A 22653-nucleotide genomic window follows, 5' to 3' on the forward strand; every position below is an offset into this window, starting at 1 on the left:
AGGTGTCGTGTAAAAACATAAAAACAGACGAATGAGATCTGATACTTCTACAATTGTGTTATTAACAGTCTTTACTGTGACTTAAGCATGGTACAGTCAGGAATATAATATTCACAACATTCATAAGATTATGTCATACGTTACTAAACTCTCAACTCATCAGGTTTACCAAATATACAAGCGAGTTGTGACATGTTGATGAATCAACAGTTCATCAACAAGTGAAATTTTGAATCAAATTACAAACATCTAAGAAATGTTTAGAAAATAGGGTGGATAGCTGAATAAAGTTGTAAATTATAATAAAATAGTAAAAAGACATATCTAATCTAAATTTAGCGGTGTCACTCATAAAAACTGATACTGGCAAAACAGGCTTATATACCAGGAGATAGCAGGCATCAAACATGACAGTTGACCCTTTCAAAATAGTTTTGAAGTCAATTGCTGACATTGTTCTAAAAATAGAACATTTACTGTGTTATATTATTTAACACACCAAAGGAGTGATATGATTAATAAATTCAAGCTTTACTTATTTATTTACTCAACTTCAATTGATTAAAGTACATTGATTAATTATCTCAGAGCTAATAAAATATTAGCTTTAACTAAGGGACATTCAGTTAATTATTATTCAAGGAAAATAATTTTAAAGAAAAACGCAGGAGAGGAAAGAAAAGGAAAAAGAGAAAATAACTTATAGAGAAAGCAAGAATCAGTGTCAGCAATCTTAAACTAAAAATAAATTTAATAGAGGAAATGGACAACACTGTTGATAGGAATACGACGTTGGCATAAATAAACAAATGTGTATACTTCGCTAGTGAAACAGGCTCATCACTATCATCTTTTTTACGCCTTTTCACCACGAAATCTGGTTTGAGTTTCGGACCCCGATGATCGATACTTCTCGATCGCGATATAAGCAATAATCATACATCTAGCGTTATTTTACAAAAGAAAAATTTAAAGCATGTGTTAGGTACGGCAACATACCTTCCTTTATTGTGACACAAGTTCGTTTCATGCATGTAACTTCACCGGAAACCGGGCACGTACATTTACTGCAACCATCATCGCCCAGGAAAACCTGTGCAACTCGATATTCATGTCCCTTGTAAGTGCAGAACTTTTTCGGTAGCGATTTATGTACTATCATAAAAAAATGAAAAATTCATTTGTCAGGAAAAAGGCGCACAAATACAACCCACCACCAACATCCGCACCACACCACTAGCACCACAGCCATCGCCGCCGCCATACCACCAACCACCACCACTACTACTACTACTACTACTACTACTACTACTACTACTATACAGCTGCTGCTGCTGATGCTGTTGCTGCTGCTGATGCTGTTGCTGCTGCTGCTGCTGCTGTTGCTGCTGTTGCTGCTGCCGCCGCTGCAGTTAGTTTAGTGCTTCCATTATAGATAATGATTTGCTGATGAGTGAAGGATTGAAAGAAGCCATCATAGCTGCTAAACATCGGATTTCCTTTCCCTTAATTTTTGGTTGGTTAATGTATATCAACATGTGTGTGTGTGTGTGTGTGTGGTCTGTTTGTTAGTTAGTTAGTTAGTTAGTTAATTTGGCTCAAAAGCAAATAGCAAGGCCATGTAGGGGGACATGGAGTTAAGTACAGGGTGGTGTTCATGTAAAGAGTTCAGGCCACTTGAGGTCAAGGGAGGCTTTGAACAAAGCGGTCGTCGGCATCTTCACCATCTCGTCTGGCAGCTTATTCCACGGATCCGCAACCCGGACGGAGAAAGCTCCTCTCCTTCGATTGAGATGAAATCGTCGCAGGTAGAGCTTTTCGGAATGACCCCGCAGCCGACGCTCTGGAGCAGGAGTGAAGAACAGCTCTTTCGAGAGGTTACACTTTCCGCTTATGATGTTGTGGGCGAGAATGAGATCACCACGGCGGCGGCGTTTTTCAAGAGAATAAAGGTCGAGCGTCCTCAGCCTTTCTTCATAGGACACATTTTTGAGACTATGAGCCATGCGGGTAGCCAGCTTCTGGACTCTTTCGAGATGCTGTATGTCTTTGAGGAGATAAGGAGAAGAGGCTTGAATCCCGTACTCCAATATGGGTCTCACCAGCGTGACATAGAGTGGTAGGAATATGGCTGCTGTGAGCATTCCGAATGACCGTCGAATCAAGAACAGAATTCCGCGTGCCTTGTTGGTGTGTGTGTGTGTGTGTGTGAGAGAGAGAGAGAGAGAGAGAGAGAGAGAGAGAGAGAGAGAGAGAAGGCGCATGACTTAGTGGTTAGGGTGTTGCACTCACGATCGCTAAATCGTGATCCCTAGACCGGGTGGTGTGTTGTGTTCTTTAGCAAAACACTTACTCTTACGTTGCTCTGCGATCATTGCGACGTCTGATGCGTGGCACACAGTGCACCTGTTGAGACAACGTCAGTTTGATGGAGGAAGTGAGCTAAAGTGCAGCACGAACATTTGATCACTATAAACAAATCATTTGTGCAGGTCGTTCGGCAAAAGTCCATTATATATATATATATATATATATATATATATATATATACATATATATATACTAGCAGCTAAGCCCGGTTTCACCCGGTCGGTTTGGATGATGTGGCTGTAAAACCTGCTCCGTGTAAGCATTCGACTTGTTTGGGCATGCTTACATTAAAAAAACAATTTTAGAATGACTTTTTCTGTGAAAACGCTAAAAATAACTGACTCCTCCCAAAAAAACAACCAAGATTCAACCAAATCAAAAGATAAACCCAAATACTAAGCGAACAAAGTTGAAACATTCCACTTCCATTGCGCGCACATACACACAAACAAACACGCACACATACACACACACACACACACACACACACACACACACACACACACACACACATTCATATACCTCCTTTTACATACACACTCATATATTCACAGAGTTGAAACGCCGTTTGATTTATTTTTTCAGCGTACAATTAACATCACCCCTTCCTTCCTTATTCCTCTATCACCCCTTCCTTTCTCATTTATAAACAGAAGAGTATTACTATAGTAGATTATCTCGGTAACTATGGGAGCTATGAAAAAATACAAAGTCCAGCAACACCACCGGATCATTGTACACATCTGTGTAATTTTTCGCGCAATTTCACCCAGCTGTTTGACCGTGAATCCCAAGACAAAAAGGAATCGCCCATGTCAAATTTATTTGTATAGATATATATTTGTTAAACAGGACAGCAAGCTTTTAGGGCAAGGCAAACATCTCAAGTCGAATACAATATCGTTATAGGAGGAAATTAAAAATCTTATAGCTGTTTCTGGGATATCCCAGCGTATGGAATATTCCGTCAGCAGAGACAAATAGGGAAAACATAGGGAAAATGATAATGGCATATATTAATGAGGTGACATAGAGGAAGAGAGTAAAAGAATAAGGAGATGAAAAACGAAGAAAAAAGAAGCCTAAAAGAAGCATAAAGGTTCACAGCTGTAAGATTTTGAATTTCTTCCTGTAATAATATATTTTCAACTTGAGATGTTTGCTTTGCCTTAATGCTTGCTGTTTTGTTTAGCAATTATATATCCGGTGCATCGGAAATCTGCAATGGCTCCATAACTACCTTCTAGTCATAGTAATCCGTTACAGCACTTACCTAGCGTGCCTAATCGTTTACATTACCTGTGAACTAAACCCCCATACTTTGTGTGTGTGTGTGTGTGTATATATATATATATATATATATACAGGGTGCGATGGGTAAATTCTCGCCATTTTATATTTTTAATTTTGCACATGCCCATTTGATTTTGTTGACTACACAGCACAGTAGGGTCAGTTGCGCACCGTCTATGAGAAAAATAGTACCATGATGCAATTTACTCTGTCAGAAATTTGGAACGACATGTTGTACTGCTTGGCTTTCGCGCCAGAAGCTCCAATTCGAAAATTTCAGAGTGTTTAGATCTCAGTTAAAGGACAGCGCAAAGGATTTGGAAAAAGTTGGATGAGTTTAATGGTGATTACGAAAGTACGGTAGCTCGGAAAACTCATTCTTATCGTCCTGATTAGAAAATATCTCCTGAATTTGTTGGTGAGATCTAGATCATGATTAAAAACGATCCCTCTAAGTCAATCAGGTCCATCGTTAAGAACATGGGAGTGTCTGAGTTTCTTATCAGTCAGGTAGTACATGAAGACATTCGGTATTCCTCATACAAGATGAGAAAGGGCCAATTGTTATCTCAAGCCAGTTCTCTGGAGGTGAGTAACTCTTGCATAATGACTATTTTGTCTGGCCCCAACAATTAAACGACATGCCAGAATAAAAATTAGATATTAGCGACGGAAGTAGTCATAGTAGTGAATATCAGTCTTTATATCCTACTTAACAACGATGTGTTATAAGAACATTGTAACACGGCAGTATTTGTCTTGAGAAGTCATCTCATTTAGATATTTAGTGCTTAAAAGCACAGAAAATCAGTGGCAGACAAAAACATGCACGAACGCCCACACACACACGCACACACACACACACACTCGTTCCTCCACTGTCTTTCTCCCAAGGAACAGGAATATGAAGTTTTTATTTGTTTCATATTGTCTTTAGACCTACATAACGTACTATATTAAAGATCAATTTCGCTCAAATGAAGAAGTTTAAAGTGAAAAAAAAGAAAATATTTCGTTTCACGAACGATGGTAACATTGAGAATAACGTGTTGAATGCAACAATTTATCTGCGCTAATTAATGAATTAATTGCTTACCAACGCTAATTAATCTGGAACAAGCTTTCTTCACACATTTAACTTTTCCGGAAGCTGGGCAAAAACATTTGCTGCAACCATTATCACCCAGGAAAACTTCTGCGACTTTATATTTTTGTCCGTTGTAAGTACAGAATTTTTTTTTTTCCGATAGTATATGTACTGTAATAAACAAGATTATTACTATTATTATATGTACTGTAATACATTATTATATGTACTGTAATAATTAAGTAATACATTATTATATATACTTTAATAAACATTACTATATATTCTGTATTAAACATTATTACATGTACTGTAAAAAACAAGGAAGCAAAATGTACATAAACTAATTAATTACTACTACTACTACTACTACTACTACTACTACTACTGCCTTTACCAATAGCAGCAGCAGTAGTAGCAGCAGCAGTAGTAGCAGCAGCAGCAACAGCAAAGTACAGTGTTCGATGTAATCGGTAAGCTTCCTTTGAAAATTGCTGATCTTGTGCCGAGGACCTTTAGTGACACCGAGAAGTATGCCGGCCCAAGATAAACTGTACAAATACGGAAGCGCCGCCTGGCGGGACTGTCCGAGATGTGTGCAGAACCCTTTCGTCGTTCTGCATGCACTTGTCCAGTGTCCGAGTATTGCTTACTCGTGAAGTTACATCGAACAGCCGTTATTGCGAATGGCGTGAATCCAACAGTCGCCCGAATCCATCGTCAAGATCATCCCACCACCCAGTTGTTCGTCTATCTGACGAAAGAGGTTTGTTTGTGTGAAGGGGTTGAAACGATTGAGGAAAGGCACTTTCCTCTTCGCCAAACCTTCATCGACTTGGAAAGAAGAGTTTGGGTAGAAAGGTAAATGCTACCTCCCAGTGAATTTGTGAAAGGATGGGTGACTGTGATAAAAATAGTTAGAGTGAATAGCTTGTAGATTGCTTGTAGATTGGACAACAAAAGTTGGGCGAGAAATAGTGGCTTTAGTGATCAGGGTAATCCTGGAAATGTAGGGTTCCTTGAATTGCTTTAGACAGAGTTTTACCTGTAACAGGAGGATTTCATCATTCATATTACAACATACTTAGTACACTATGTATAATTTTACGTCTTTTCCATTTCATTCTCATCTTTTATGTAAACCCGCACATAAATTGATTGTCCTTGGCTGACTGTCCTCATCGTTGTTGTTGTTGTTGTTGTTGTTGTTGTTGTTGTTGTTGTTGTTGTTGTTGTTGTTGTTGTTGTTGTTGTTGTTGTGTTGTTGTTGTTGTTGTTGTTGTTGTTGTTGTTGTTATTATTATTATTATTATTATTATTATTATTATTAAGGCGGCGAGTTAGCAGAATCGTTAGCACGCCGGGCAAAATGCTTAGCTGTATTTCGTCCGTCCTTCTGTTCTGAGTTCAAATTCAGCCGATGTCGACTTAGCCCTTCATCCTTTCGGGGTCGATAAATTAAGTACCACTGAAACACTGGAGTCGATGTAATCGACTAGTCCCCACCCCCAAAATTTCAGGCCTTGTGTCTTTAGTAGAAAGGATTATTATTATTGTTCTTGTTGTTGCCGTTCGTCTGTCGACACGTATTGCACATAGCTCCAGTGAGTTTGTTGTTATTACCTCCGCCTTAACTAAAGTGGAGGTATTTTTTTCAGTCGTGTCTGTTTGTTTATTTGTCCGTGGACAAGATATCTCAAGAATCGCTGGATGGATTCGGATGAAACTTTCAGGGATGTTTGGCTTCGTGACTGGCACAAACTAATTAGATTTGGGGATTGATCCGGTACCGGGCAGAGATTCTAGATTATTTTTCCTGTTTTTTTTTTTCACTTAATTTTTGAGAGCGGTCGGGTTCATTTTTAGTATTCTCATTTGTGAGAGCAGTCGAGTTTATTTCAGATATTCTCATTTTAAAAATCATCTCTGTCTAATCGTTGAGAGGACGTAGGTGTTGCCTTGGCGGAGGTTTGCGCTCTCTGAGTGCTCTTCTTTATTTTGTTACACAAAGTTTTATATTGAGCTTTTATTATCGTTATAGCGATAAAATAAAACCGTACCTTCGGCGCTGGTTATTTTTCTCCACGTGTATCCCTTACGGGGTAAATTTGGGTTTCTTTACTAAATACGATTACAGAAACTGGATTAGCGAATTAGCTAAGCGGGTGTTAACGGGGTCAATTGTCAACAACAAATAATGGTTTGCCCTGAAAAAGGCAATTAGAGTAGAAATAAGTTTAGCAAGACATTAGCGATAGGAAGAAATAGAATAGAGGCGAAACTTGGCTGGAAACTTAGAAGAAGTGCGCAAAAAAGGGATTGCAACCGATGTGCTGGTGGCGAGATTGGTCCTGGACCAAATCTTAAACGCTAATCACGAAGGATGCATTGTCAGAATTGAGGTGCGTGCTCTAAGAAACGAGGGAACGAAAGCCACAGAGGCGCAACGTGACAACGAAACCACAGTTCGGTCCTTGGTGGATCAAAATGGGTGCACGGTACTCGAGCCCGAGCATACTTGTGCGGTATTTCTGTAGCACACGACTGTTTGGGACGAATGGCTGTCCGGAACGAAGAATGGACTTCGGTGCCTACCTCGAAAGCTTGCCACGACTCTCGGCAAGGGTGGAGTGGAGCGTTGCGAAATGCTGATAACAGCCGCGGAAATACGGGGTGCGATGATGGGCTGCATGGCAAGAAATCACCTGGTTTGGATGGTCAGCCCTATGAGCTTTATTTTATATGCCAGACCTGTTTAGCGGCCTCTTAGCAGATATCTACCACAAGTGGTAGTAGAACAGGAAAATTCCTTGCTCTGTAAATCGAGGATCAGTGACACTACTGAAAAAGAACCCAAACAAGGTGAATCAAATAGAAAATGTTAGGCCCATAACGCTGCTGGAGGCAGATTTCAAAATTTTGGTCTAGGTGTTAGCAAAGAGGTTGACGCTTGTTGTCGAGAAACTGATTGGTGATGCACAAACATGTGCCAACCCAAGCAGTTCTATCCACGTCAACTTCCACCTCATTCAAAACGTCAGACATGGTGAATAAAGAAGCTGGCATAGGTGGGGACCTGATCAGTTTGGATCAAACTAAAACCTTCGATATGGTCGACCATCAGTACTTAGCGGCCGTTCTCACGGTGGCCGGGTTCGGTCCTGTTTTCCGTGACTGGATCGCCGCAACGTACAGCAACATTTTCACGGCAGTTCGAGTAAATGGCTACTAATCAGAAACATTCAGTATCATGTGTTCGGTCCGTCAAGGGTACCTGCTCTCATCTTTTCTGTATGCACTGGCTCTAGAGCCACTACTGCGGAAACTGAAGCCGTTGAGAGCATACCGCGTGAGCTGGGACATGGGGGAATCGTGTCGGCATATGTGGATGACGTCACCGTCATAGTGTCGAGCACCAGGCACACAGACCTGATCGACACTGCTCTAAAAGAATACGAGGCGATAACAAGAGCAAAATTAATCAAGAAAAGTCAATGGGCCTGCAGCTCGGTACCTGGCGGGGCAGGTCCATAACATCCAATAACGTTGTGGAACGCTGGACGGAGAAGCCGGTTAAATTGATCGGGGTCTGGTTTGGTCCCGATATCTTGGTGGAGAACTAGGACTTGGTAACGAGCAGATTGACCACACTCAACCAGAAATGGGCTGAGAGAAAGCTATCTCTGAAAATTCAGGAAGAAGGGACGAATGCTTACATCGTCTCCGTTATATATTACCGTCTGACCGTTGTTCCCTGGCCAGGTTTACGTCTGACAAAACGGGTGCACATACTCTTCCACTTTCTGTGGAAAGGACGCGTATCACTGATCAGGGGCTCCATTTGCAGTCAATATTCGCTGAACAAAGGACTGGGTATGCTATGGCTACTGACGCGCACACATGCTCTGAAGTTACGCCATTTGCAGCGCTTCTTTGACGGTGAGCAGGTGTTGACGCGGTTTTTCAGATTCGCTCTTCCACAGCATGTCTCTCTGACTGAGCTGAAGTCCTGGATCAAACGTACACCGAGGCAGGGCGCCTGTCACCTACCTAAAGTATCGTCAGGTGCTCACTCTCCTCTGTCAGTCGGGCAGTACGGTCGTTGAAGTTCCACTTTGGCGTTCTATGGAGGGTTAGTGGCGGGCAATTGCAATGACGCTGCTGGGGAAACTCAGGACGTCCACGAAAATCAACTGGCTGGTCTGTTCCGGAGGACATTCTAACCGGGAGCAACGGATTACGTCAACCCCTGTGATCAACTGGTACTTATTTTATCGACCCCGAAAGAATGAATGGTGAAGTCGATCTCGAAATAGAGACCAACATGACTCCCAAATGACCGGTAGAGAGATTAGACAATGATAAAACAAGGTGACAATATCTATTATACGATACTAGAGAATTGGTTCCATCATTAATATTTTTCTGTTTTCCATCTTCTCTTCCACCTGTAATTATTTTTGTGTAAATAATCAAAGTCTCTCGAACAGGACTTAGTCAGATAAAGAAATACAAAATGTTCATCGCATTTCAAAAAAGAACCGCAAATTTAGTGTCAGTCGTCATCATTTTGAAATCGACTTTTTCATGCTTGCATGGGTCAGACGGAATTCGTTGAGGAGGGTTTTATACGGTTGAATACCCTTCCTATCACCAATCGTCACTTTTTTCAGCAAGGTAATATTTCTCATTGACCGGATATGTTTACACGGAAGACTGGAAATGAACGACAACGCTTGTATGATGATAGCGCTCGCTTACAACTATCATGACAAGGAGACACAAACACACACACGAAAAGTTATATATGTGCATATATATATATATATATATATATATATTGAAAATAAGAACAATAGTTGGTTCATCAACTTTAGGACATTAAAAATGTTAACTTAATGCGAAATACCTTCTCATCTATCTTAATCATGTGGTGGACCAACGCGAGCCATCAACCCAGCCAGATCGTTAGTGCACAGAGAACCGAGTAAACAGTTTGAACAGGCGCTCCTGAATCAGACAAGTATCAGGACGCATCCCAGTTTCTGAATAGAAGCATGCATTACCGGGGCAATAATAGAAGATAATTGCCCAAATCCCACGAACCCGAAAGCAAGTGGTTGTGAAACGAACTTCTTAACTACATAATGTGTTATTTGCGATACTTACCCTTACCAATGCTAATTAACTTGGTGCAATTTTTCTTCACACATCTGACTTCTGTAGAAATCAAGCAGGAACATACCGAGCAGCTACCGCTATCTTTGAAAATCTCAGTAATTCTGTATATTTTTCCCTTGTATGTGCAGTTTTTCTTCGTCTGTTTTAGAGATGCTTTGATTGTAAAGAATATTTCTTTGTTAAAAATGTGCAGTAATACCTCAAATTACTACTACTACTACTACTACTACTACTACTACTGCTGCTGCTGCTGCTGCTGCTGCAACTGCTACAGCTGCTGCTGCTGTTGGTCCTAGTCTGTGAAGAGTCTAAGGCTAGCAAAACCTAACAAAAATAAAATAACTTGCAAGTAGAGGACTGAATTCTAATTCGAATGGGCTTGGTGCTAATTAATGTCACTTAAGACATTTTCGATCACCAACTAATAACGTATTGCACAGGTAAACACAACTGCAGTCTATATTCACCAATAATACAGACCTGACATATAACCCCGCAATGGGCCCTTCTTTCTCAAATATATTTTCACTTTCGAAAATAAGTTTCTTCGAAGCTTATTGAGAAGAAATTGAGTTACCTGCGCGAAGCAGATTTCATATAACAATTTCAAACATCTCAGCTACGAAAAGAAATAAAAATTTCTTTACAAGGAAAGGCAGCGAAAACTGTAAAGTGTGATATATCTCACAAACATTGAACTAATACAAAACACAATATTGCTGGGAATAGGCAAATCTTCGTGAGACAAATTTAGAATAATACATAATAAATGATCAAGCCAGCTTGTTACAGTTGGAACTAGAAAAGCATAGAAATAAAATTCTGGGAAAGAACGCTCGGCAGGTAAACAGATGAAATTTAATTCTCAAATCCACCATGTACATAAGTCTTTTGCCTTGAAAAAACAAAAGGAAAACAAAACAAAAAGGACAATCTGCTTGAGGCTCATATAGAAATGGCCCATCGTAGTTAAGTTATTTATACAAAGAGCAATATAAAAGCATCTTCTCCGAGCCAATGAAAGCACGACAGATCAAACATCCAGATCATATTCCATCGAACACTTCATTACAGCAATCTAACACACCTAATTTTAATAGAATAAGACATAGCCACACCAATAGGCTCCAGGATCTGAAGGCCTTCTAGCTTCAGTCTTAAAGTTGTACTTTATAAGAACTATTAAACGTTGAATGATTATCAAAATGTTGAAATAACCAATAGCAACACTGGTTCATGTGGAACACATAAAAATTCTAGAGTGTTCTTTGTTACATTCCATTTTTCAAAAGCCCTGAAGATAATTATATGCAGCAGAATGATAAATAATATTAAAACAAATGAAATGTTTTCAGCACATCTATCACGGTTTCCATTTCAGAGGAAAATGTCTCAACTTTTTTGAGTCGGCAGCAACAGAGCCGCTCTGAAAAGTCAATAGCAATATGTGTATATCAAAAAATGTTATTCTTGATCCCCTTTTGGTCCTTATAATGTTGTAAGACAAACGAAAATACAGATTCTACCACACACAGCACATCACACCACGACGCTAAGACCCTAATACGTACATACGACATTTAAGTGTAGTGATATAGTAAGACAGACGAATACATCTATAGATTCCAGTAATGTGTAGTTGCCGTATTCAAGTAGAAGGACTCCATCGTTCGACACCGCTAAATTCCAATCCCTTGCGACGGACTTCCTATCTCTTGCGACGGACAGATGATCCCCAACGAAAAATGCTATCTTCCTCTAAACTGAAAAACAATAAAAATCTCTACCAGTTTTGTAACTTGGGTGTAACTATGTTTGCAAATGTATCTTTCTCAGACTTCACAACTTGCTGGAAGCTCTGCTGGACCCGATAGCGATATTGTCACGGCACTGTGGGAATCCCTCCTACTGAGGAGTTTTAACTACTACTCATAACTTTAGTCTCTTAACTTAGCCCCTCTCTCTCATTATGATGCTAGTGTACTTGGAAAAAATATGAACGTCTCATTTTTCACTCACTTTAATTGTTGGGGCCAGACAAAATAGTCATTATGCAACAGTTACTCACCTCCTCCAAAGTCATGGTTCTCAAGGCAGTTCCATTTTGAACAAGCGTATCTTCCCTTTGCTAAGCACTCACACATGTTACATACGTCGTTAAATGGAAATATATCTCCAATATCATACTCTTTTCCCATGTAAAGACACTTATTAGGATCACCTATAAAAAGCGAGAAAAAAAAGGGAATTTAGGCTTTTTTGTCGAATAAAGAAAAGTTAAAGTTTATCCTCTGACAGTAGATTGTTAATGGAACTTATCTATCGAACCCGAAAGACGATGAAATCAATTAAATCAGATAAAGTAACAAAAAATAATTATTTCTCAGACTATGTTTCTCTATTCGTGTCAATCTTAAGATTGGGCTTAAAATAATTTATAAAAAAGAGCTAGAGATGTGACTTCTCCCAAGAAATAAAAGACTGTTTAAATAGTTCCTTCATAATCGTTTCCTTTGCGGCCATTAAACCTGGCATGGCGGAACTGTTAAATATATTCATATCATAAATCTAATTTTAAAATTGTAAGAAGCTTCCCTGTCAGATTATAGCAAAATTCAGTTGGAAAGGCTCTGCGATAGAGAAGATTAAAAATCAAAATGCTTACTGCATTAAATTGATAAAAAACATATTGTTTGAACTTTCATGGTAATTGAACCCGTGTACCAACTTTTCGAAGTTAGTGCGCGATTTCAAATACCAAGAAGGTGAAAATAATAGGTTACAGCATAAAATATAAATGTCACTAACATGCATTAGAGGGTATAAGTCAGTTGATGGTACACTTGACCTTAGCGATACTGTCGACTATCCACCAAAGTTTCTCACTTCTCTTCAGCCCAACGCTGTCCCCTGAACCAAAATTTGATACACTTTTTGTCCCATGTGATCCAAGCAGCCATTATGACTAGTTGATGGTTATGTTTGTATTTTCGTTATATGCTGGTGAGAGATGTGTAGGCTAGTCAAAATTTGGTTCACTTCGAACGGAGTACAACATGTTACAAAAATTTCGTTGGCACTATTACCATTTGAAATGTAATGCAGCAGTGATTGGCTAGTTGGAGACCTGTGATCAATAGAGCTATTGCGATATATAATAGAAATAAATGCATTTACATAATGCATTTACATAAGCGTAGACATGATTGTGTGGTTTAAAAAGTTAGCATTTCACAGCCACGTAGTTTCAGGTTCAGTCACACAGTGTAGCACCTTGGGCACGCCCAGTGAAAGAATTTAGTTGATGGAATCTGAAATCCTATCAAACACGTGTGTGCGTGCGCTCCAAACCATTAATTTCTCCCATCGATAATATGCCACCCCATCCACTCGGAAATTATGTGCTCTATTCTTTGAGAACAATTGATAAGAAATATTTAAAAGGAGACAAAGCCTGATTTTTTAATGGAAAGAAAAAAAAAGATACATTCATAGATGTAACACAATTTGAATTTAAGAGAAAACAACGATTTAGGCTTACTGGATACTGGCTTGATATTACGAAATTTACAGTATGCAGTTCCATCAATTCGGCAAACACAATTCCGCTGGCCATCAGGATGTACAAAGCTGTCTCCAGTAGCGTAGATGTTTTTACCAAAGAAACAAAATACTGGAACACAGAAGCATGCAACATTGTTTTTATAAATGAAGTAAAATATAGAAGGAAGCAACGCATCAGTTTGTTTTGAAAATATATGAGATCACTTTTTATACCAGAAAGTGAATATTACTGGTACATTTCTTTTTACCAAACTCCAGACGCATTAAAAACATTTTGACAGGATTTCAACGCAGTGAGCTCTGAGTAACTATCATGGAACAATAGCCAGTTGTCTTGATATTTCCGTCTCCATTATTTAATGCAACGAATCTTTCCCAACAGGGAAGAGTTAATTATCCTGGTAGGTAAGACTACTACTATTCCTTTCTAGATTTGAGATGTAAGGCAAGTAAAATTGGTCAACCAGAAATTGAAACTAGATATTTGAAATCACTGTCCTGGGACTAATCGTAAAATATTCATGAGAGAAACAGTACGCCAACGGTAACAATGATGATGAAGAAAGAGAGGAAGAAAAAGAGAAGGAAAAAGAGAAGACAGAAGAGAAGAGAAAGAATAAGGAGGACGAAGATGAGAAGTATAAGAAGTTGGAGGAGTAGAAAGAGTAGCAGAAAGGAAGGAAGGAAGGAAGGAGAAAAAGAAGAGGATGAGGATGATGATGAGGATGAGGATAAGGATGATTATGATGATGAGGAGGATGGCAACATATTGCAAGGAGTCATCTTCTACTATAGGAACAATCAAATATGCCAACATAAGAATATCAAAGTAAGAAACATTCAGTTTAAAATAATTTTCATATATGATGGTGCTGTTAGAGATACCTAAGTTACTGTACATCTTCGTAGCTGTCAAGCTCAATATTTCATATGGTTTGTGATATTGGTAGAAATTTAGCAATAACAATAAAGCAGAGAAAAAATAGCCAAGCCGACCCCACAGGAAAACTTGAACCTTTTATTTTCCCAATCTCCGAAAGATATAACTTACCTTTATCTACAGTACACGTCATGTTGGTGCAGACAATTCCGACTTTTGGCTTGCATTTACATGTATTGCATCCATCTGACTCCAGGAAGTACATTCCAATTCCGTATATATGTTCATTTCTTATACATTTTGCTGAAATATTAAAAAGAGATAAATTTATGCTAAACATTTTTAATGGCAGATAACCCAACTCGTTTCATTCCGATTTTCTCCTTATTCTTAGATTATAAGTCTATATAAAGAGTAGAGAAAATATGTGATATTCGCATTTCTAAAACTTTTTGTGGCTTACCCATGGGAGGAAGGGCAATATCTACCACTCTTTTCAAGAGAGTCTGAGATCGATGAAGGCAAAAGAAGACGCAACCATGATTTATGAATTACCATTTGACAGGAAACCTCCTCCGAATACTTGCAAAGAGGATCCAAATTCCAAATGGAGATGTTAAAAACCCAAGGAGCAAATGAAGCATAAAGAATTGATGCAGTCCAACAACGAGTTTTTACAGATTTCGTTTAAGCAATTGCTCAAAGTTGAGTTGAACCAATGCCTTGATAGAAGGAACTTTTTCTAATGAGTCGCAACAAGAAACCGAACCTAGTATCGTAAGATTGTGGGACAAACTACGCGATAACGCCAGTGCAGTTTACTGGAAATGTCAACACAAATTTTCCACCAGTATTCACTGTCATAAAAAGTATATCCCTTATCATAATAGGTACGCTCAGTTTTCTTATTTTGTACTCTTAATTCTTTTCATCATACTTGAAAGACCTGCATTTCATTGTGATGAGCCACCACAACAAACCTGAAATCAATATCTTCCTTAAAATCTTTTATGTTGTTTCAGTACTAAATTATGTAAACAAAATTCTTTGTGTATCTGTTACATGTTGCTTGATAAGTACCAGATACACCAATAGTGACAGTATTAGCAAGATAATAAAAATCTATTGTTGTCGTAACTAGCAAGCACTAGCAAATATAACTCGATAGTATGAACCATGAGTTCGCTAATTTCACATACTTGTAGCTTTCTAACTTTACACGACAGAACTAAATTGCACACGGACTTTATAGACACCCTGTATACACATATACAAACACATGCATATATGCTTATATTCATAACACATACATATGCATATAAACATATACATGTGCATATATACAACATTCATACACATGTATATATATACATATATAAACACTATACAAATATATATATACGCATAAACAAATGTATATACATACATATGCATACAGACATGTATATAATATATATATATACACATATACAAATATATACTTACATGAAGTGTTTTCCGTAGGGAACATGACCATCCTAAATACAACAACATACATGTACATATACATATATATATAATATATTCATATATATATATATATATATATATATATATATATATATATATATATATATATATATATATGTATATATATATATGTATGTATTGAGATATACACATATACACCATGTACATATCCAAAACAGATGTGCACGTATACATATATGCATATCCATATATATGCACATATTACACATGCATATAGATAAATGTATATTACATACGCATATACGTAAATACATGCATATAACATTTACATACATATAAACATCTCTCTCACACACATGCATATTATATGGTGTGTAGTATTTTCAACTTATGTTGTGGGTGTATGCTTTTGCATGTTATGTGTTGTGAGTCTTGTTTTTATACACACGGGCGCGTATACTTTTATATATATACATGTATATGTAAGATCTAAGTCTGTGAGTTATGACTAGTCTGGCTTTTGCTTTATTCCGTATGGAGTTAGGATTGTTTTACGAAATGGATTTGTTTTTTGTTTCTGTATCGTGACATAATTAGAGTTTTCTTATTTCGAATGCGTTTGTTTTGTGTGATTAATTTGTATTTTTCTGAGATGCAGAGGGGCAGAGGGGGCATATATATACGAGGGGCGTTCAATAAGTAATGCCCTTGGCCCACTTCCCATAGCAGTAGAGCAACGAAACTTGGAACAGTTATTAGTCTTTTTCTACGTAGGAACCACTCAGAGTTACGCATTTCTCCCATCGTTTGATGCAGCTCTGAAGACCGTTTTTGTAGAAGACCCCAGCTTGGTCCTCCAACCACGACGTGACTTCAGAAATCAAGGCTGCATCATCTGGGAAACGCTTTCCTTTCAAAAACAACTTCATGGCTGGAAGAGGTGAAAATCAGCGGGTGCAAGGTCAGGAAAGTAGGGGGATGGGGGATGAGTTCATAGCCGCACGCCTGTGCTTCTGATCTGGCGACAAGCGAGTTGTGGACCGGAGCGTTGTCCTGCAGGAGGAGGATGCCTTTGCTGATCTTGCCCCGCCTCTTGATTTTGATAGCTTCTCTTAATTTCCTCAAAAGTGAAGCATAATAGACTCCTGTAATTGTGGCACCCTTTGCCAGGAAATCTGTCTTCACTACTCCGTCCTGGTCCCAGAAGACTGTAAGCATGACCTTGCCAGCGGAGGGCTGCACCCTTGCCTTATTTGGAGGAGGTGAGTCACAGTGCTTCCACTGCATTGACTGGGCTTTGGTCTCTGGATCATAGTGATGGACCCAGGTTTTATCCTATGCAATCAGTCTTTTGAAAAATTTTGACTCATCTTCTTGGCACATCTCCAAATTCATCCTCGAGCAATCGACGCGTTTTTGCTTCTGGAAAGGTGTGAGCAACCTGGGAATCCATCTGACAGACACCTTTTGCATATGCAAATGGTCATGAATGATAGTTTCCACAGACCCGGTACTAATCTTGACATCATGGGCTATTTGGCGAATAGTTATGCGTCGATCTTCCAAAATGGCAGCCTCAACTTGACAGACAGATGCCTCATCAATGGCAGAAGGGGGCGACCAGATCTGGGAGCTATTTCCACAGAGTTCCGACCATGTTTGAATTCACGATGCCAGCGTTTTACAAGGTCATATGATGGGGCATCATCACCATAAGTTTCTTTCATTTCATCAAAAGTCTCCCGTGGTGTGCGTCCTTTCAAATACAAAAACCGGATCACTGCTCGACACTCAACAGGCTCCATTTCACACTTGACTCAGTTCAAACACCTGTAAATCGGAAACCACTATTAGTTCAAAGCTGTAATTTGTCACTTAATCTATAGAGATATAAATAATTGCACATGCAAAATTTCAGTTATATCAATCAAACAACTGCAAGTGGGTCAGAGGCATTACTTATTGAACGCCCCTCGTATATATATATATATATATATATATATATATATATATATATATATATATATATATATATTCTTTTATATTTTTATTCTTTTACTTGTTTCAGTCATTTGACTGCGGCCATGCTTCAGTACCGATATATGTGATGGTGCTTGGTCTATAAATTCCCATATCATGTTTGCAATGATGTAGAATTAAGTCCCAGAGCGGTTTTGGTAGGGATGATGACCGTTGTGGCTTTTGCGCAGCTGGAGCTGACTTGTTTCCGTTGAATAATTTATTGTATTTGTGTTCAGGTGGGAATTGCTTGCTGAAAGGGTGTGCTACACGCCGCGCACATACATAGATAATGAATATATTTGTGTATGTGTGTGTGTGAGTGTATTCGTGCGTGTACGTAAGTGTATATTCAAGGAGTAGAGAGTCGGAGGGATGGAAAGAGAGAGAGAGAGAGAGAGAGAGAGAGAGAGAGAGAGAGAGAGAGAGAGAGAGAGAGAGAGAGAGGGAGAATAAACATTTTTGTGCTGGAGAGACAAATCAAAACATAGGAAATATTTTTCAAATAGACAGTGAGCTAAAGCACTACAACGACATCAATATAAAAAATTATTCAAACCAATATTGTCAGATAACACACTTACTTGCGTTCTTGCAGATATTAGAGCAAATTATTGTCCCTCTGTTGTCACTACAAAGGCATTTGTCACACACTGTTTGGCCCATAAAAGTTTCTCCAATGAAATATTGATCACCTTTGTGAACGCAAAACCCTGCAAATCACAAAAAAAAAAAGACGAGAACAATAAAATCGTAAGCAAACATTGATATACTAAAATCTACTTTAATACTTACCGTGGATCTCATATTGCATAACAATACAATGAGTTAAATTCGAACAACAATGTACAAGTGAAAAGTATATATGCATGTACCTATGTGTGTGTGTGTGTGTGTGTGCGTTCACTCGCACAAAGTATATATATATATATAAATATATATATATATGTATGTATATGTATGTATGTATGTATGTATGTATGTATATATATGTACGTATATATATGTATGTATGTATATATATATGTATGTATGTATATATAAGTATATATATATGTATATATATATGTATATGTATTATATATGTATATATATGTATCTATATATGTATGTATATATATATATATATTATATATATATATGTATATATATATATATGTATATATATATATATGTATATATATAATATATGTATATATATATATATGTATATATGTATATATATATATATATATATGTATATATGTATATATATATATATATATATATATATATGTATATATATGTATGCATATATATATGTATATATATGTATATATGTATATATGTATATATGTGTGTGTGTGTATATGTGTGTATATATATATGTATATATATATACATACATATATGTCTATATATGAATAATATTATGTGGCTATGGAAGTGTGTAGTAATACAGTCAAATGCAAAACAAAAATATTCATACTTTAAAGAATTTGTACACGCAACTGCACACAGAAACACTCATTTACACACACACACACACACACACACACACACACACACACACACACACACACACACACACACACACACACACACACACACACACACACACACACACACACACGCGCGCACACACACGCACACACACACATACACGTATAGCAAGAGCAGCAGTAGTAAGAGTGTATGTAGCATCGTTTGTAAAATGAAGTAAGTCCTCCATAGTGATATTCACATATCTGAAGTGAAATTAAAGAAGTCTTATATTTCTTTCCTTTCTTTGTTTTTTCTTTCTTTCTTTGTTTTTCTTTCTTCCATATATATATATAAAATCATCATGTAACGTCCTTTATTCCATGCTGACACGGTCCGGACATGTTGGATCGTTAGCCCCTATAAGCAATTTTTTTCTCTCCTTGTTTCTCTCCTTGTTTCTTTTCTGTGTATCTTTCTGTCGAAGAGCGTAGGCTCGAAACGTAAAAGACTTGTTTTAATTCTATTCCTGAGCGCCATACTAATATATTATTTGTTTGTACTCCACCTGTCTTCGTCTTTTGTTTATTTTCGTAAACCTTCCCGTTATATATATATATATATATATATATATATATATGGTGCAGGAGTGGCTGTGTGGTAAGTAGCTTGCTTACCAACCATATAGTTGCGGGTTCAGTCCCACTACGTGGTACCTTGGGCAAGTGTCTTCTACTATAGCCTTGTGAGTGGATTTGATAGACGGAGCCTGAAACAAGCCCGTCGTATATATGTATATATATATGTATGAGTGTGTATATGTTTGTGTGTCGGTGTTTGTCCCCCCAACATCGCTTGACAACCGATGCTGGTGTGTTTATGTCCCTGTAACTTAGCGGTTCGGCAAAGGAAACCGATAGAATAAGTACTAGGCCTACAAAGAATAAGTCCTGAGGTCGATTTGCTCGACTGAAGTCGGTGCTCCAGCATGGCCGCAGTCAAATGACTGAAACAAGTAAAAGAGTAAAGAGTATATATATATATATATATATACACAGGTAGAACAAAATAACGGAATCTCTTTATTGGAAGTTTTATTATTTAATACGAAATTGGTTCAGCTTCGGCATCAATACCAACTTTAATACACCGAGGAATTAACTTGTACTGATTCTGAACAGTTGTTAAAAGAATTCTGAACCATTCTAAAAAAGAAAAACACTTTTAAATCTTTAGTTTTTAGGGACAAGGACCAAAAATTGTACTTTGTTGTAGAGACCAGCTACTTAGATGAAGTCAATGTCTTATCTAAAATTGGGAAACAGGGGAACATTTTGGTGTACGAGGTGCATTCTAGGAGTTAGAGATATTTAGGAGAGGTAGTTACAACTGTCGTAGATTATTGTAAATTTAGTACTTTGAACAAAAATTAGAATAACCATTGCACTTGGAGTATAATCTCTACCATGCCAAATCAGAGCCTACAGACAAATACACAAAGCTTATGCATACTTGGTCGAGATTATTAGCACACGAGCTGCTTCTCTTTCATATTTGAATATATAAATATATATATATATATATGGTGATATATGTGCATACAAATGTGCGCGTGCACACACACACACACACACACACGTATCTTTTCACTTTCAGATACATAGGAGCATATAAACATGAATATACGCAAATTCTTTCTGGTCTAATGACCCTCCATGTTTGTTTTCGTTCGGTTTCCTGGTATGTCTCCACTGCCCTGCTTTTGTTCCCAACTTTGACCCTCCATAAATGCAAAATTTTATTTTGGTATTTATGAGAGCAACTGTCTTCAAAGACTCATATTGTCGTTCAATGCTCGAATTGAGGAGTAGATACACAGCCAACAACAGATGGAGGATCGTTACTTGTCCTGTTTTCCATTTGTTTCTCTCATTGTTTGCGTATTTAACTCATTTCTTTTCGTATTTCATGTTGTTTACTGTTGGTGACATCCTGTACCCATATATGCACATATATGTGCGTGTGTGTCTGTGTGTATACATACACACATTTGTATATATATATAGTCTCTCCCTCTCTCCCTCCCTCCATACATTCATATGTGTGTGTATGTGAGTGTGTGTGTGTGTGTGTGTGTGTGTGTGTGTGTGTGTGTGTGTGTGTGTGTGTGTGTGTGTGTGTGTGTGTGTGTGTGTGTGTGAATGTAACCGGAAATGGATATTTTGCTTTAATAGATACACACATTTCGTTCGAGAAAAAAGAACGGCAGACAGTGAAAGCTGTTGGATCACCCCTACGCACACAAGGAAAAAGCAAGAGCGACAGGAGATTAGAGAAGGTGTGTGAGCAGGTATGACTGAGTGTACGTGAGAAAGTTACATTTTAAGTACAACCCACCACTTTGCTCTTACATCACAACGTGAATGCAATTTCCCTTTGCAAACAGAAATTCCTATTGAAATGCTAAATAAGGTATGTCTCCGGCTGTAGTCATGCATCTCAATGTTTAGGGTATGAATTTGGCATTAATCCGACAAAATCAAAATCAACAACAATAGCAGTAGGAAGTAGAATATTCTGATTACCTTGCCATTTTTAGAATATGCACTGCCGAGCGACTGCTTAGAATAATAATATTGAGGATAATGATGATGACGACGAAGATAATGATGATGATGATGATGATGATGATGAGATGATGATGATGATGATGATGATGATGATGATGATGATGATGATGATGATGATGATGATAATGATGATGATGATGATGATATTAATCGTCCTTTCTCCTTTGGACACAAGGCCTGAAATTTAGGGGGAGTGGGCTAGTCGATTTCATTGACCCCGGTACTAGACTGGTACTTATTTTATCAATCTCGAATGATGATAGGCAAAGTCGACTTCAGCAGAATTTGAACTCAGAACATAAAAGCCGCTAAGGATTTTGCCTGGCGTGCTAACGGTCCTGCCAACTTGCCGACTTCGGTTTCACATTTTAGCACAAGGCTAGCAGTTTTGAGGTGGGATGGGGGTGGTGTAAGTCGATTACATGAACTCCAATGTCCAACTGGTACTTATTTTATCAACTTCGAAAGTATGAATGGTAAAGTTAACTTCGGTGTAATTTGAACTCAAAACGTAAAGACAGACGAAATGCCGCTAAGCATTTTGCCCGGCGTGCTAACGATTCTGCCAGCTCGCCGCCTTACCATCATTATCATCAGCAGCATCATCATCATCATCATCATCATAATCATCATCATAATCACCACCACCACCACCACCACCATCATCATCATCATCATCATCATCATCATCATCATCA

At 38.0% G+C, this 22653-nt stretch overlaps 1 protein-coding gene across 1 annotated transcript in view; it reads right to left on the reverse strand.

Moving 5' to 3' along the window:
* The window catches only part of LOC115217671, a 337402-nt gene that overhangs the window by 275934 nt on the left and 38815 nt on the right, over positions 1-22653 (reverse strand). The window contains exons 3-9 of the mRNA XM_036507562.1: positions 18449-18577; positions 14547-14678; positions 13473-13604; positions 12003-12152; positions 9920-10084; positions 4760-4921; positions 1000-1155 (exon numbers count right to left, since the gene is read on the reverse strand). Coding sequence (XP_036363455.1) covers positions 1000-1155; positions 4760-4921; positions 9920-10084; positions 12003-12152; positions 13473-13604; positions 14547-14678; positions 18449-18577 — 1026 coding nt within the window. The remainder of the gene's footprint in view (positions 1-999; positions 1156-4759; positions 4922-9919; positions 10085-12002; positions 12153-13472; positions 13605-14546; positions 14679-18448; positions 18578-22653) is intronic.

This window comes from Octopus sinensis, linkage group LG11, assembly GCF_006345805.1.
Source record: "Octopus sinensis linkage group LG11, ASM634580v1, whole genome shotgun sequence".
Lineage (NCBI taxonomy): Eukaryota > Metazoa > Mollusca > Cephalopoda > Octopoda > Octopodidae > Octopus > Octopus sinensis.